The sequence below is a fragment of the Cladophialophora yegresii genome, assembly GCF_000585515.1.
Source record: "Cladophialophora yegresii CBS 114405 chromosome Unknown aczIN-supercont1.7, whole genome shotgun sequence".
Lineage (NCBI taxonomy): Eukaryota > Fungi > Ascomycota > Eurotiomycetes > Chaetothyriales > Herpotrichiellaceae > Cladophialophora > Cladophialophora yegresii.
The window spans coordinates 307,509-322,999 of NW_006913051.1; the positions used below are offsets into that span (position 1 = coordinate 307,509).

Genomic DNA, 15,491 nt, shown 5'->3' on the forward strand with positions numbered 1-15,491 from the left:
GCGTGGGCCCTTCTGCTCTGTGTGTGCAATCCAAGACAAATTACCCACGTTCATACTATGCTCATCATCGAGGATGCATGCACGCCCTATGACCTTATGTCTATCTGCGTCCGTGACGTACACACTTGGAGAGGAGGCGGTCCTACTACTAATTACTATTTATCCTCGTGCTCTTTATCCTTACGCTGTCCATTACCCCTGCTACCGTAATTTGTAGCCAACTCCGGATGATTTCTCGCTAGTACAGTACATAAGTACTTACCAGGTGGTTAACCCCAAGAGGGTACCTAGGTAAGTACTGTACGGAGCACACGTCACAGGTTCATCAATCGAGGTATCTATCTACATAGTGGTGTCGAGTCTGAGCTCCGTCTGCACAGCCAGCAGTTGATAGCATTCATGGCTCCAGGATTCCGTGCTCGACGCTACGGTACTGGACTAATGGGACCGGATTAGACAGAATCAACCAAGGTTACGAAGGAGATTGGATTCAACAGGATTGGACTTGATGGGACTGGATCAGACTGCACTACGCTACACTCCACAGAGAGAAGTACTGCACCACCTACCGTACGCTGTGCTACACTAAGATGAGATACGATGACTTGTCAGTATGTATGCAGTACCTCTGCGTGGCTTATGGCTATGTGTGCGTGTGTCTGCGTGCCTGTCTGTATCTCTCTCTGTGTTCTGATGCCTGTGCGAGTGCATACATTATCTCTGTCCCTTCCCTTCCCCATCCATATGCAATCGCATACATACACGAGGGATACAGAGGCCCAGGCCCATTCATTTACCATTCCATACCGGTGCATCCCCATGCCATGCCTTTTTAAGTTGCGAGCACCCATATCTCCCACAACCCGCTTACTTTGCCGTCGCCGTCGCCGTCGCTTGATTTGCCTTGCCGCGCGCCTCGCCACGTTCCGACACGCCACACCATGCATTCAAGGGCCCGTGCAAGGAAGCCAGCAAGCACGAAAAAAAACCAACAACACCAAAATCCCAGGCCAAAATCAGGCTCGGTATAACACGCACGCCAGGCAGGGCGCAATGAACGACAGACAATCACAGGCAACAGTCAACAGGAAACGCAGAAACCTTCAAGGCAAAAAGCACAGAATCATAAGGTAGGTAAGTAAGTCAGTACTGTAGGCCACAACACACCACACCGCTTTTGTTCCCTTTTATTCCTTTTGATCCAGCCAGCTAGTCGGTCGATTGACGCCACAGAATGCTTCGCTTGCTACAACTGGCACGCACTGGCTCGCACTGGCTCGCATTGCCTCGGAGTGCCTGCTTGCCCCGCAATTGCGTCTGGCGTGGAAGAAAGGGAACTTTGCCATGTCCTTTCGTTCCACTTTTTTGACGTGGATCCCTTCATCCCGACATGTCTTGTCGCCATCTGGTCTGGGTCTGTAGGTCGAAACCATGATTCCTGTCCACCAAATGCGCTGCGGAACGCAAGGAGACATAACTGGCGAGTAATCTTGTTGCTTCCTTCCCATGGAGAATACAGTCACTAGAAGCCCAAAGAGCAGACGACATGAGCAGACCCATGAACAACAGCGAGTCATGCAGCCTTCCTTGATCACGCCGCACATGTCTCGTCCAAGAACATCAAATCCCTCCTATTGGAGGGCATGTGAAGATCAAAAGTTCCGAGCATGAAAGGCCAGAAGAAACATGTCCCAATTACTCCATATCCTCGTCGTCGTCAAATTCGTCGTCATCGTCGTCCAGACTCTCCATTGCGTCCTTGATGAATTGAGCGGCCTAGGGGCACAAATCGTCAGCATTAAAGGTCCCTGTGATCAGAAAACCAACATACCTTTGGATCCAAATTCAACGCCATGGTAAACGCCCTCACGGCATTGCCCTTTTCACCCAAGATCTTATAAAGCCGGCCCATTAGGAACCACACGTTCGCTTCGTCAGGTACCACGTCCCTCAGGATTTTCAGCTCCGCGAGTGCCTCCTTCGGCCGTCCCAGCGACATTAGACAGCGTGCTTTCTTGAACCTGCTCAGCGCGGACTGTGGTGCGAGGAAGCACGCCCGGCTATACATGAGGAGTGCGTCTTCGGGGTGTTTCTGCTTCTCGAGAACAAGACCGATGCAGCAGATCAGCACGGCGTTGGTGGGGTTGATCTTGGCGGCGGTACGATAGTGCTGCTCCGCGATGTTCCACTTGCCCATCTTCTCGTAGACTTTGCCTAGGCCGTACCACGCGTTGTAGTGCCGCGAGTCTGCGGCGATGGCCGAGCGATACGCGTCAAGTGCCTTCTCGAATTCTTCGTTCGCAATGTATTCATGCCCTTGCAGGGTGAAGCCGTAGGCAAAGGACGAGTCTAGCTGTGTAGATCGTTTGAAGCATTTCAACGCTTGCTCGTGCTCGCGCTGCAGAGAGAACGAGTTGCCGATCGCACACCACGCCTGCGGTGACAGTCGATCGATTTCAATGAGCTCGTGCGCAAGGTACGCCAATTCAATCTCGGATTTCAGGTGCCAGAGCACGGTGGAATAGACTTCCATGTCTTCTAGGCGGGCAGGCGCGAGCTGTCGGACGCGGATGAAGAACTTTTCGGCCTCGGCGTACTGGGCTTGTTCGTAGTATGCTTTGGCGATTTGGGACAGGATGTAGGGTGTTTCGCGGTGCGGTGAAGGGAGGGCGTTGTACGTTTGGATGGCATTTTGACAGTCGTAATTGGTGAGGCTGAGCTGGGCCGAGGCAATCCTGCCGACCAGCTCAAGGAGTTCTTGGAGGGAGCGAATCTCCTGGTCAACGGTGGAGGACACTCGTGTCTTGGGATTCGGTATGGAGGGCAGATGAGGAGGCGCACCGGCGGTGGCTGTCGGCTTCTGTTCTTTGCCGTCCACATCCATTTGATCAGCCGAGCCTGTCCTCGTCCTATTCCCACTTACTACTCTCCCTACGGTCGAGGCATTTGCCATACGACCTTTGATGGCTGGCGCTTTTGCTTTCTTGATGTCTCGACCTTCCCGTAGACCGAGCGTGTTGGCCAGGGACGAAATCTTGCTTCCTGCCGTACTACTCGCACTGGGAGGCCGCGCTGTATTGAGCAATCGATTACTTCTCCTCGTGCCCTCGGCGATACTGGATGGCGCGACGTGTGAGGTTGGTTGACCCGAGACCGTTCTCTTAGAAGGCGCTGCTGGTGGTGGCTGGGGAGGATCTTGCAAGACAGTGGTTGCATCGTCTGATACACCTTTCATCTTTGACCTCATCCGAGTCGACCCAGCCTTCCACCTAGGCGGTGGATCTGCTTGTGACTCGGTCGACGTCTTTGTCTTCCGCATAGGTGCGGCAGGGGGTTCATTTTGTTGGTTGGTGGGTGCACCTTGAAGCACGCCCTGGTCGGATTCTGGTTCGGTCGAAGGAGTGGCCATGCCTTCCTCGTCCAGAATTGTGCTCGCTGTGTTGACGCTCACTTTGCTCCCATTGAGTTTCTCCCACAGCACGTTGTTCTGTGGCCGGCTTGGTCGCTGAGACGAGACGAACGGATCTGACGGGACGTGACTCTTCTCTGCTGGAGGATTCTCAACCTTGGCACCTTGCTGCTGGTTCAGATGCACCGCGGCTATCAGGTCTTCATTCAGCCGGTAGATATTGGGCACGGCAATCTTTGCGCCTGCATCGCACAAGCCCGTGAACGCATCCCACATGAAGGGATTCATCTTGAGAGAGGCGGCCCAGCATTCCACTGCTTGGTCGATGTTCTTGTGTGCCTTCCATAGTTTACCCTTTAAACACAATACAGCAGCGGCGTCAGGTACGTGTTGGCGTCTCGACTCATTGTGTTGACCCCACGAGTTTCTGCTCTGCCAGATGTGCTTGCATTTCTCGAGTGCTGTGAGACCTTCCAGGAAGCGCCCGAGTTCAAGCGAAGACTGAGCAAAGACGTACGCGCACCCCAGGTGGCTCCCTTTGACTGCAAGGGCGCGAGAGGTATCCCATGCGGCTTTGAGAAATCCCGACTGGAATTGACAGTAGGCAAGGAGGTAGGCTGCTTCGGGGGAACGAGATTCGTAGGCCACTAGCCGGGATGCGAGGAAGAGGGCGTTTTTGAGAAGGTTATTGTCGAGGTGGTAGTAGATTAATTGGCGTAGCTGAGAGGTGACGGGGGAATGGGCTGTAGGCGCCATGACGGAGGAGAGATAGGGCAATGTAGTTGATGGTGGTGGCAGGTCATGAATTCATCAACGGACTCGTGAAGTCCAAACAATGCGCCGCGGTCATAACAGAGTCGATCAATGCATGGTAGGGAGCACTAGGGCGCCGTAAACACAAGGTCCACAAGAAACGTCAACCGAGCGCAAGGAAGAGGACGTGAAGATGTTTGATTGTAGGGATATGTGTGCCGAGTTGAGGTTGTTGTTGCTGCTGTGATGCGACGGCATCGACACGGCTCGAGGCTGGCAAAGCTGTGGCTGCGGCGGCGGCGGGTGTGGCTGGTTGGAGGCAACTGTGGCGCTGTAGCACCGTGGCGGGGAACAAGGCTGTCAGCTCAGCCTTGTCACAATGGGGCTGCCACTACCTCTGCGCCCACTACTGGTAGAAGTGAAATACGTACTATCGTCGTGAGCACACGACTTCCACAACTGCACCAAACATGGCTCAGGTACGCTTCCTTCCAAGTCACGCACCTATATGCGGGACACGCGACTCATATTGCCGTGTAGAAAGCTGCCAAGTCCCTGGCGATTCGCAACTCTGCCCGCCTACGCCAAACCCACCTCATAACCATAACGCTGCACGCCATCTTCCTCGCCCTGTCGTTTACCCTCCGCCGCTCCCTGTCCTTATGGCTATACCTCCTCCTTTGCCTGCCTGCCATCCTCATCGAAGTTTACTTGGACATCTTGGCCCGTCCCACCTACCAACCCAGTGGTGACCTGAAGCGCCCTGGGGAAGATCTAGACGCCAAGGGCCTCACAGAATTCATGTGGGACATCCTGTACTGGACGTGGATTAATATGATCATCGTCGTCATCTTCGGCAATCGCGCATGGTGGGCCTATCTAGTGGTGCCGGGGTATGCCATATACAGTGTAGTTGGCGCGGCGAGGGGCGTGAAGAGTATGATGGGCGGAATTGCAGGAGGAGCAGGGGATGGGGACGGCGTGCAAGCGACGCAGAGCTCCAGCAAGAGGCAAAGCAAGATGGAAAAGAGAGGCGGCCAGAAGGTTGTGTACCGGTGAAGAAACAAACAAACAGGCACTGGTCACTTTTCTCCCAATCCTACCTACCGCTCGTCGCTGATCTTATCAAACCACCTACTCAAACCCACCGTCCCGTACAATTCCTTCCACTTCTCCCCTAACTCCTCATCCTCCTGTACATACTCGCCCACAAACTCGGCCGTCTCATTCGCCTTCCGCCGCACGCTTGCGCCGGCCTCCTCGATCTTCTGACCCGCCCGCGCCATCGCCAGGTTGTAGTACTCGACGCTGGCCTTGGCTTTGTCCGAGAGCCGTTTTGCGGCGGCATTGCGGCGCCGCTTATATCGCCCCAATATGATGGACAGCAAGTAGTACGCCCGCACGAGCAGCCGCTGGATGAACTGCTTGACCAACATGGTGATGCCGTGGGAGAAAAACGCTCTCAGCACCTCTACGTGCAAGCCCTCGTACAGTGCTTGGGGACCCTCGGTCTGCGCAATGGCCAGGACAGTGCTGAAGATGGTTGCACGAGCGGCTTTTTGCGTCCCTTTGCGCCCGAAATCTTGTCCCACCACCTTCTTCTCGTCGCGCTCTTCGTGCGCGGACGATACACCGCCGGCTTGCAGGCGCGCTTTGGCCAGGCTGAACGGGTACGTGAGACTCGATGCGCATGCCTTGCTGACGGCAGAAAAGAGGAAGGTGAGACTCGGCGGCGGGTTTTGTCGTCGGTCGCGTGGCAGCAGGATCTTCTTGAGTGTTTCGAAGAGGAAGAACGTGATGGATGGGTTCAACGTCAAGACCAGACTGGCTGAGTACCCGGACCAGAACCCGAGCGGGCCTTTCTCGTCGAGGATATCTTGGGCGATCTGCCGTGCCGTGGGTGTCGACCTCGATTGTGTCTGCTGCCCTTCCCCCGTCTGGCTTTCCGTGCTCGTGCTCATAAACGCGGCAGCTTGCTTCCTCGTCACTATAGTCGCAATGGGCGTCGTCGCCAACTTTGTCAAACTCCCTGCCACAAATCCCACGCCCAGTTCCTCTAAAGCCGGCAATTCCACCTTCTTGCCTGCATTGAGCCGTGCGTGCCTCGCGATCCCCCGATCCCGGAGAAAACTGTAGATCAAGAAGAACAGGAACGCGTCCGCGATGGTCTTGCCCGTGTCCTGCAACAACCCCGTATACAAGCCTGAGAGGCCTCCTTCGTTGTGGTAGATCTTCTGTACACCGTCGACGAAGCCCTTGTACTCGTCCTGGCTCGGCGTGGCCTGGTCTTTGCGGAGCTGGCGCTGGATCTGGAGCCGCGTGATGATCAGGTCGACAGGGTAGAGCGCTGCATTCGAGATGGCGGAACCTAAGGAGCCCGAAAGCGCGTGGCCGAGGGCTTCCAGGGCTTGGGACCGGCGCGGCCTGGGTGAAGGAAGCGCATCTTGTTCTTGCACGAGGTGGAAGAGTTCGAACGCGTCCTGTGAGGGATGATTAGTCGTCCAGCTACTACTGCATGCATGTCGCTGGGAGCAGATGTCGACGCGGGATACGTACAAGTTGACTGTTGTATGGGAAGTTGGACATGGTCACGACATCAGTCTCGCGCTAATCATCTCGTTTGAGATAACAATCCAACGACAACAAGAGCATGCGACCGAGTCGACGACGTCCAGGAGGCGTTGATGCCTCGGTGAGCGAGGGAGCGATGATGTATGTCGTCGTGCTTACCCCACACTTTCTGGCATGCACGTCCGTCGTCCTAAGCGAGTCTAGGCCACTGGCACAGATGAAGCATGGATCGGATTGTAGAAGACTGCAGAAGACTGGACATGCGAAGCTCGGTATAGGACCGAGGGTATTGTAGAGACAGAAATGCAGGGGGAACCATTGCCCACACCGACCCAAAGCTTCGCGCCATCAATGTCGGCCACGTAGAGACTGTTCACTCCTTCCCAAATCATCGCAAACTCTGCTTCCCTACTTAAACGCCATCTTCCCATCATGTCATCGTCGCCGCCGCACCGCAACTGATCAGCCGAGACCCTTCTAAGCTCTCATGCTGGTGCGTCGCCGCAGTCCGTTCTCGGCCGCCTGCAGTTCTCTCGCTAGCCGCTCATCGGCATCGACGTCGCTCTCTCCGCCTATGCTCCCTCGACTCACAGGACGGGCGGAGGCTTCGCGCGACGCACTACGTCTGCTTGTGAGGATGCCCGCCATCTGATGCGTCGTGCCAGATGTGTTGCTGGATGATCGCTCGCTTTTGATGCTTGTCACAACCGTGTGCGCACTTGCTGCACTCGAAGCCCGTCGATCTGTGAGCGATTTGGGGAAGGGTTTGCTGGGCGACCTCTTCTCTTCTGGTGTGTATCGCTCAATCTGCTTCGGTTGTCGTGATGATTGTCTAGACCCAGGAGTCCACCCGAATGGTGCCGAAAAGTCGCCATTGACCATGGACCCGTTTCGAATAGTAGACGGCGTTGAGATGTGTTCATCGTGATTCGCAGTCACCGAGCTCACCATTATCGTACTCGGATCCTCCTCGCTCTTAATGGCTGCCCCTTCCTCCAACGCAGGGTCAATCAAGACCGTTTCCGAGTCGACGCCGTTCGTCATTGGCATGTTTTCATCCGCTTGGATGTTGTGATGCACCTGACCCGCGCCCTTGAAAGGCCCGGGTGTGTGGAAATCTTCGTCGCTAGCATCGTTGGTCATCAGACTCAGGTCGCCGTTCGTCAAAGCAGGATCGATCAGATCATCTAGGTTCCCGCTTTGTCTGCTTTCGTCGCTCAAACGGGCACGCTTCACACTTGACGATCCACGAGGCTTCGAAGGCTCGGCGACTTTCGCAGGATCAATGCGCCCGTACTGATCATGCACGCATCGGCGCTTCGGATTGTTAGTACAAGCTTGACCAATATCTTTCAGGTAACCTACCTTGCTCTTTCTACAGTCTTCACATGCTTTGCTCCGACTCTTCTTGGACGATGACTGTGGGTCGGACTGACTGGCCTCCGCGCCCGCAGCGTCGGATATTCGTGCCTCTGGAGAAACTGGCCGCGCGTGGGTACCGTTGGTATATGCTCCCGCCCCGGATAGTGGGTGGACATCTGTGTTGGAGAAGCTCCTGGGTCGAATCTCCGGCGTCCGCCTGGGTGTTTCGCTGCCGGCCTTGTGCTTGCATTTGATCCGCCGTTTCCGGCAAGGCTCACACGCTGCTTTCAATCCGTGTCCCTTCGGCTTGGCTGCGGGACTCTGGGATCTGCGCTCGGGTGGTGGACGCGTCTGCGAGCCGGCTTGCGCCTGCGCCCGTGCCTCGGCCTCTGCCTGTGCCTGCGCCTTAGCGGCGTTTCGTGAAGATGTCCTCTCGCCCGGTAGACGCAGCGCCTCAGGCTTCCTGATCTTTTCAAGCTTGTCTGCTTCCAAGACATCCTCCCAATGGAAAACCCATTCAGGCGCCGGGGTATTGCCAATTTTCCACGCACACCATACAGCAAAGAGTTTGATCAGCGTCATTGAGTCACCGTGACCCTTGGGTATAGAGGCTTTCACCGCGTCGATCTGCTTCTTCGTAATGTCTGGAACTGGCAGACCTGCATCGATGCGTGCTGTGCGGTATAGGTAATCTCGGAGGGCTGGCAGTCCCTCCATTTCAGACTTGGGGTAGTATCTCGCGTTATAGAAAGCTTCGCCAGGCTCTGCGGTATTATCAGCAATATCCACTTCGTGCCAGATAGGGTCGGCTCGTAGGAAAACATAGTCAGGGTCGTCGCGGAAATCCTCGAGGACTTCTTCAGGCACCGGGTCTTCCTTGAGGTATTTGATGAGCGTGTACCACATAACTTTCTGAAAGAAAGGATATCGAAATTTGGGAGCGACGTGTGTCACTTTCTCGATATTCACAATCTTGAGTTGCATTGCATAGTCCTGGCGAGTCAGGAAATTGCCGCCAATGACCAGGCTGTCTTCGGGAGTCCAAACAGAGTGAATCCAGCCAGCAGGGATGAAAGCTGTGTCCCCCTCATGAAGATCGACTCTCGTGCAGTTGCATAGATCACCTAGCCATGTCTCGTTCTGTGAGTCTGAGTTGCACCAGTCTTCGTACTTCTTGAGATATCTATCCTCCGGCGGAATGAAGAAGAAGGTCTTGGTGCCTTTGAGTATGTGATAATAGACAGAAGAGCCGCCGAAATCGATATGGAAGTCGGTGTAGCTGTCAGCAATCGACATCAAGCAGTAAAAGGAGACTGGTCTCTTCTTGGTCCGAGTTTCAGCATCAGGATCCCATACATCATCGTCTAGATCAAGATCGCGAACTACTCTCGGGCGTCGAATCAGGCGGCCCAGAGGACTGTGAGAAACCTCAAGGCTGATGACGTTGTGGATGGGCTTCTCGCCCGGTTGCTCGTAATAGTCGGCCCATCGTTGCAGTGTCCAATGGCCCTTTGTCTCTTGGGACTTGACATCAATGACAGGGACAGGCTCGTCGAGGCCATACATCTCAGCGACCCTCCGCACTGTCAAATGTTGTGGAATCACCATATCCAGCAAGTCTTGCTCGCAGTTGATGACCTCCTCTTCTTCCAGCCGTAGCGGAGCGGCGCTGTCGAGGCCCGCCTCTTCTCCTGCGCTGGTTATCAGGGTGTCAGGGGTTGAATCTTTCAGGGCAACATCCGAGTCCGGTCCAGAAGGTTCGGATGGGATTTTCGCACCGAATCGAGGATTCCATGCTGCCGGTACCACGAAAGGTCGCCTGAATCCTTCGAAGCTCTCCATGAACTCCTTGGTGACCAGCTCTGGTCTGATGCGGGCGAAGTCATCCGACTGTATATTTAGCTTTCCTTCTTTTATCCGCTGGATGTAGTGATGAGTGTAGGTCTCTTCGGAGGATTTGACAAGCCCTTGATTGAGACCGGCATAATCAATAGCCGTCCTGGGTCGGGCAGATTTCCGGACGTAAGTAGTCGGGCCATGCACCGGCTCGCAGTCTTTGCAGCTGTACTTGTCGACGCTCCTTGCCTCGCCTTTTGTTAGGCCAACACATTGTGCATGGAACCAGCGTTTGCAGAAATTGCAACTGATCCAGAACGTCGAGGCGTTTTCCTCGTCATCCACGTTGTCGAGTTGCATGCGCCCACATTTTGCGCAGGCCTCTGCCTGTGTCTCCACCTCGACTCGGCGACGTTTCTTCGGCGGTGGGTCTAATGAGCCGCTTGTAGGCTCAAGTGGTGCGTCGACGACCGGTGGGAGAGTATGTACTGGTGCGTGGGTTTCGGTGTCCTCTGGTGCTGCCAGAGCTATGTCTCGTGGAGGGAAGGGAGCTTGCTGGTGTATCGAGTCATCGAGATCCGAAATAGATACTTCCACATGCCCGCCTTGGGCTTCGACTATTGAGGGTTCGTTCGTGGGACTGGGTTGGCTTTGTCCCGCCGCACTTGTATACATCGTCCACGGCCCTGGGGTGGCTTGTGGGGAGGTTGGGGAGGTCGACTGCTGGTGTTCGGGCAGTGTGTCAAGCTTGGGAGTGTTTGCAATCTTCTTGAAATTGAGCTCGTTTTTGAGGCTGAGCAGTAACAGAGCGTCTTCGTTCATCTCGGCGGCGGCTGCGCTGCTGTAGCCGCCACTGGTTTTCGGTCTGTCTGGGCGCGGTGACCATTCGAGTGTGGGTATTCGCTCCGACTTGATTCGTTTGGCTGGCGGGCCATTCGAGTAGTCGTTGTGGCTATAGCGGCGGGTGGCATTGGATGTCGCAGCACGAGCAGCTGCATGGGGGGTGGCTTTGGGAACAAAAAGAGGGCTTGCATTGACCAAAGCAGGGCTGGTTGCAATGGCAGCCGTGGCAAGGTCGTCAATCGTCGAGCCCGAGCGTGTATGGCCTTTCCCCAATGCCTTGGATGTGTAGTCTTGCGAGGGGATTCTAGAGCGGCCATTGTGTTTCGCTGCGCGACCTCTTATCTTGCCCGCAATATGAGCGGAGCCATGCTGGTCATAGTATAGGTGATCGGGCTGCTCAGCAGTCTCGTCGCCGACAAGCCCTCCAATGTCGGAAAGCCCGAGGCCTCTTATTGAGTGGCCGTTGTTAGGAGAAGTGCTCAAGGGGATAGCAGTATCGTAGGCGCGGGATTCGAATATGGGATCAGGGGAGAGGCGCTCAATGTGTTCGTCTAACGGGCGCACTGGGCTCGCGCCTCGCGACGCCGCCGGGTCTAGGCTCCGGCGCCAGATGGTCGAGGTAGGCATCGTCCTCGTCGTCGCCGTCGATGGGGAAAGCTGCGCGACGTGGAACTTGTTGCGGAGGCGGGGTTTGCAAGGTCGAGCAGCAAGTAGCAGACGGGACGGGGTGGAAGACGTTGACTACATTGATGGCGAAGCTTGTGTGATCTCCGGCAGCAGGCCAGGCGCAGTGAAGAGAGCAATGGAGGTCGTGGAGTGGTAGAACAGGTGTGGTGCAAGTCGAGGGTTGCGGTTCGGAGTTGCTCGAGGGAAGTTGACGAGCACGCTAACCACGCTTTACAATTTCACCGCAGTCAGTCACATCTCAATCACCACCGACTGTCGCCAGCGCCACACTCGGTCACGAAGAAGACTCTCACCCCGCACCTATACCGTCCCGTTCACTACCGCGATGTCGCGATCCAACAGACTCGCCCCGGAGGCCAACCGCATCCTCTTCGTCAAGAACCTGGCCTACGACATCGACAGCCCCGCCCTATTCGATCTCTTCGGCAAGTTTGGTCCAATACGTCAAATCCGCGCTGGGACCTCGACGACCACCAAAGGCACAGCTTATGTCGTCTATGAAGATGTCCTAGATGCGAAGCAAGCCTGCGACAAGTTAAATGGGTTCAACTTCAGAAATCGATATTTGGTTGTGCTGTATCATCAGCCGGAGAAGATGAAGATGGAGGTGAAGGAGGATATCGCTACGAGACAGGCCAACTTGGAAAAAATCAAACAGGAGCATGGTATTGACTGAGCAATGTTGTCAATCACGGTGCTGTCCGGTTATAAACAGGCGCATACACTCGCTAGACTGCGGCTTGCAGCACAACGACTCCGCAAGGTCATGCTGGTACAATCACTATACAATTCCTGCGATTGGCACCACGCAAGGAGGTCTCGACAAACCGCTCCAGGGCCCGGGCGCGATTCGGCGACATAGCATTGGAGGGGGAAGCCAGAGATTCATGGGCCGGGGCGGCCGTGATCTTGTGTCAGGATAGTGAGGGAAGGAGTAGGGGCCGGACCGGAGGAGTCTGGTCTTGAAGGATGATGTTCTATTCAGATATTGCAACAGTGGATTGCTTCTGCTGGGATTGAAATTGGACAAGAACATCGCAGCGTCGAGAGTGACCTGCGACGCAGACTCGACCAGACTTGCAAGCCTTTCATACATGCCTGCCATCGTCCACCTTCTTGTACACCTTCCACCCCTCGGTCTGCAACCGCTGCTCCTTCTCCAGATTCTCCTCTTCCATCTTCTTCAAATGCTCCGCCACCCAATCCCTAGCCTTTTCCTCACTACTGCCCACAATCCTCGCCGCCAGAATCGCTGCGTTGACACTGTTCCCAATCCCCACTGTTGCGACTGGAATGCCGCGCGGCATTTGCACGATAGCCATGAGGCTGTCCAGGCCGTCCATTGAGCTGGCTTTGACAGGGACGCCTATTACAGGCACAGGTGTCTCCGATGCCATCATCCCCGGCAGGTGTGCTGCGCCACCCGCCGCTGCTATGATGGCTTTCAAGCCTCGTGCAGCAGCCTTCTTGCCAAAGTCGAGCATGTACTGCGGCGTGCGGTGCGCCGAGGTAATATGGACTTCGTATGGGATGTTCATGGTATCGAGCAGTGTGAGGCCAGGACGCAGCGTGGCGAGGTCGGTATCGGATCCCATGCACACCGCGATGAGTGGTCGCGGAGATGGTGCGGGATTCTTCTTGAGGAGCTCCGCCTGCGTTGCTGCAATGGAGGCAGCTGACGAAGAAGATTTGTCGTCGCGGTGCAAGCGCACGGCATCAGCCCATTGGATTAGAGGGTGCATCTTGATTTCGCACTCTGATATGCTCGAGCCCGTGATGGTGATGTGGCCCATTTTCCGGCCGGGTCGCCCATCACCTTTGCCGTAGAGGTGGATTCTGGCCCCTGGGACATCAAGAGCGGCCTGGGCGACTAGTAGATGGGAGTCAGGTTGCGGTCCGCCTAGTATATTCAACATGATAGCCGCCTTCACTGTCAATTCTGTCGCTCCAGCGGGTATCCTTGACGCCAAACCTGGAAGAATAGCGCGGATCTGCGCCTCGTACTGTGACATATGGCATGCTTCGATTGTGTAGTGGCCAGAGTTATGTGGTCGTGGTGCGATCTCGTTGATGAGCAGACTGTCATCATCGAGGAGGAACAACTCGACTCCAAAGACGCCAGTACCAAGAAAAGTAGACACAGCCTGTCGAGCAAGATCTTGTGCTGCTTTCGCGACTTGCTTCGAGACCTCTCGAGCGGGGGCATAGACCAGTTTGCATATACTGTCTTCGTGGATTGTTTCGACCGTTGGGTATGCGAGGGTATTCTTCTCCCAGCTATCGAGATCAGCTTCTTGTGCAGTCTTCACCACCATTGCCGCCAACTCCATCTTGAAGTTTGCCCACTTCTCGGCGTACAGAGGTCGGTCTTTCAGAGCTGCAAGGGCCGGTTCAATGTCTTTCACCGAGTGGACCGGATAATTGCCCCTTCCATCGTACGCTTCGGTCCGGGACTTTAGCATCATGGGATAGCCCAGCTGCTCTGCAATGTCCTTCAGGCCTTGGGGATGCCAAGTGCCCACTGCGATGGACTTAGCCGTGGGGAGGCCGTATTTTGCATAGTGCTGCTTCTGTAGAAATTTGTCCTGGATCGTCCGCACTGTCCGCCAACTGGGCTGGATTCTCGACCACGTGGAGCCGTCCACATGTGGTCTTTGTTCCTCCAGCTCCTCCAGCACCTTGGTGTCGACGTGCTCGATCTCGTACGTGATCACATCACATTTGGCTGCTAGCTGCTTGACGTCGGAGGCCTTGGCGAAAGAACCGGTGACATGCTTGTCAGATGCGACCAGGTTGATCTGTTTGGCTGGTGCATTCTCGCTATCAAGGACGGCCATTTGGATATTCAGTCTGTTGGCCGCTTCCACCTGCATGCGACCCAGTTGGCCGCCGCCCAGCACACCGATGACATGCTTGTCCATCCTCGGTATCAAAAAGCGCTAGCTTGTTAAAGGGGAGAACGATCGATGACAGAGATAAGAATATTGGGGGTTTCCCAGATCTCCCCGTCAAAGGACGAGTAAGATTGGACCGAAGGAGACGACCAAATGGTGGATTACTTGAGAGAGAAAGAGTCAAGTATATGCTGTGTTCTTGGTGCACCGCTGGGTTACTTACGCTTACTTCTTAATTTTTCTTTCCTCACTTTTGCGGACGCCCACCGCTTGTGCTCGGTGAAGCTTCGCTGCATGGTCGATCATCTCCGGACATGGGCGTACGAGGCGCAACTGCGACTGAGGTCGGATCTTCTGCCGTAGTTATTACGGTGGAGTATTTTATGACTGGCGAAGAACTTGTAGCCTAAACTCCGGCCTGAGGCTCAAGCACTCGTGTCACCAGTGAGGCGACACAAAATTGCAGCCCAAATATTCCGTACGGAGTAAAGACTCGTAGAGCTCCCGAAAGCAGGAAATCATCGCCTGAGGCCGGGCTGTGCGCTATGTACATTCCTGGGGCAAGCATCCGGGGAAGTAGGTAAGACACGTCGCACAAGCGTAACCTTTGTAATTGTACAGCATCATCACGCTGCAACCATCGCACACATCGTCGTTCAAGGTAAGTGGCGGCGAGCGTTGGGGTGATACGAGTCACAACACCAGTGACCCAGGCACTCGAACAGGGATGCTGTGCCGTGGATCATGACACGCAGGGGCTCATTCGCTTGCGACGCCCTCTTGCTTGTTCTTGCATCACCTGTGGCTGGCCAACGTGTTCAGGCTGCTTCGCATATTTCCACTCGTGTTCAGCTGGGCCAGTAAGTTAGGTTGGGCAGCGACCGATGCACTCCTCATTCTCCTAATGCAGGGAATCCTCTACAAAGGCACAAACGAGCTCGACTGTGAACCGTGGTAACCTGTAGTGTCGCAGCTCGCTTGACGAGGGACATCATGCAGCCAACTAAGAGTCGATGGCCAGGTCCGGTGCAGCCGCGATCCCCGTCGTCGTGCCGTTGCTTTGGCAAGGTCCGTCGCGGGGGCGGTAGCGCGGGTGCCCCGTAAATCTGGTTCCGGGTGCATTCCGCGTAACCAAC

At 55.3% G+C, this 15,491-nt stretch overlaps 6 protein-coding genes across 6 annotated transcripts; 2 read left to right on the forward strand and 4 right to left on the reverse strand.

Annotated features, from left to right (window-relative positions):
* Positions 1–1,695: 1,695 nt before the first annotated feature.
* Positions 1,696–4,165, reverse strand: A1O7_09247 (anaphase-promoting complex subunit 3; the record flags this gene model as incomplete). The annotated part of the gene is made up of 2 exons (XM_007763236.1): positions 1,696–1,776; positions 1,832–4,165. 2 exons carry the CDS (start codon positions 4,163–4,165, stop codon positions 1,696–1,698), a joined length of 2,415 nt encoding a protein of 804 aa, XP_007761426.1.
* A 467-nt stretch (positions 4,166–4,632) lies between these two features.
* A1O7_09248 (uncharacterized protein) lies at positions 4,633–5,221 on the forward strand (the record flags this gene model as incomplete). The annotated part of the gene is made up of 2 exons (XM_007763237.1): positions 4,633–4,641; positions 4,703–5,221. The coding sequence occupies 2 exons, from the start codon at positions 4,633–4,635 to the stop codon at positions 5,219–5,221; spliced, it is 528 nt and encodes a 175-aa protein (XP_007761427.1).
* A 44-nt stretch (positions 5,222–5,265) lies between these two features.
* A1O7_09249 (uncharacterized protein) lies at positions 5,266–6,748 on the reverse strand (the record flags this gene model as incomplete). Its single annotated transcript, XM_007763238.1, has 2 exons — positions 5,266–6,642; positions 6,719–6,748. 2 exons carry the CDS (start codon positions 6,746–6,748, stop codon positions 5,266–5,268), a joined length of 1,407 nt encoding a protein of 468 aa, XP_007761428.1.
* Positions 6,749–7,210: 462 nt separating this feature from the next.
* A1O7_09250 (uncharacterized protein) lies at positions 7,211–11,401 on the reverse strand (the record flags this gene model as incomplete). The annotated part of the gene is made up of 2 exons (XM_007763239.1): positions 7,211–8,050; positions 8,099–11,401. 2 exons carry the CDS (start codon positions 11,399–11,401, stop codon positions 7,211–7,213), a joined length of 4,143 nt encoding a protein of 1,380 aa, XP_007761429.1.
* A 385-nt stretch (positions 11,402–11,786) lies between these two features.
* A1O7_09251 (uncharacterized protein) lies at positions 11,787–12,137 on the forward strand (the record flags this gene model as incomplete). The annotated part of the gene is made up of 1 exon (XM_007763240.1): positions 11,787–12,137. One exon carries the CDS (start codon positions 11,787–11,789, stop codon positions 12,135–12,137), a length of 351 nt encoding a protein of 116 aa, XP_007761430.1.
* Positions 12,138–12,549: 412 nt separating this feature from the next.
* On the reverse strand, positions 12,550–14,382 carry A1O7_09252 (phosphoribosylamidoimidazole- succinocarboxamidesynthase; the record flags this gene model as incomplete). Its single annotated transcript, XM_007763241.1, has 1 exon — positions 12,550–14,382. One exon carries the CDS (start codon positions 14,380–14,382, stop codon positions 12,550–12,552), a length of 1,833 nt encoding a protein of 610 aa, XP_007761431.1.
* Positions 14,383–15,491: the final 1,109 nt, after the last annotated feature.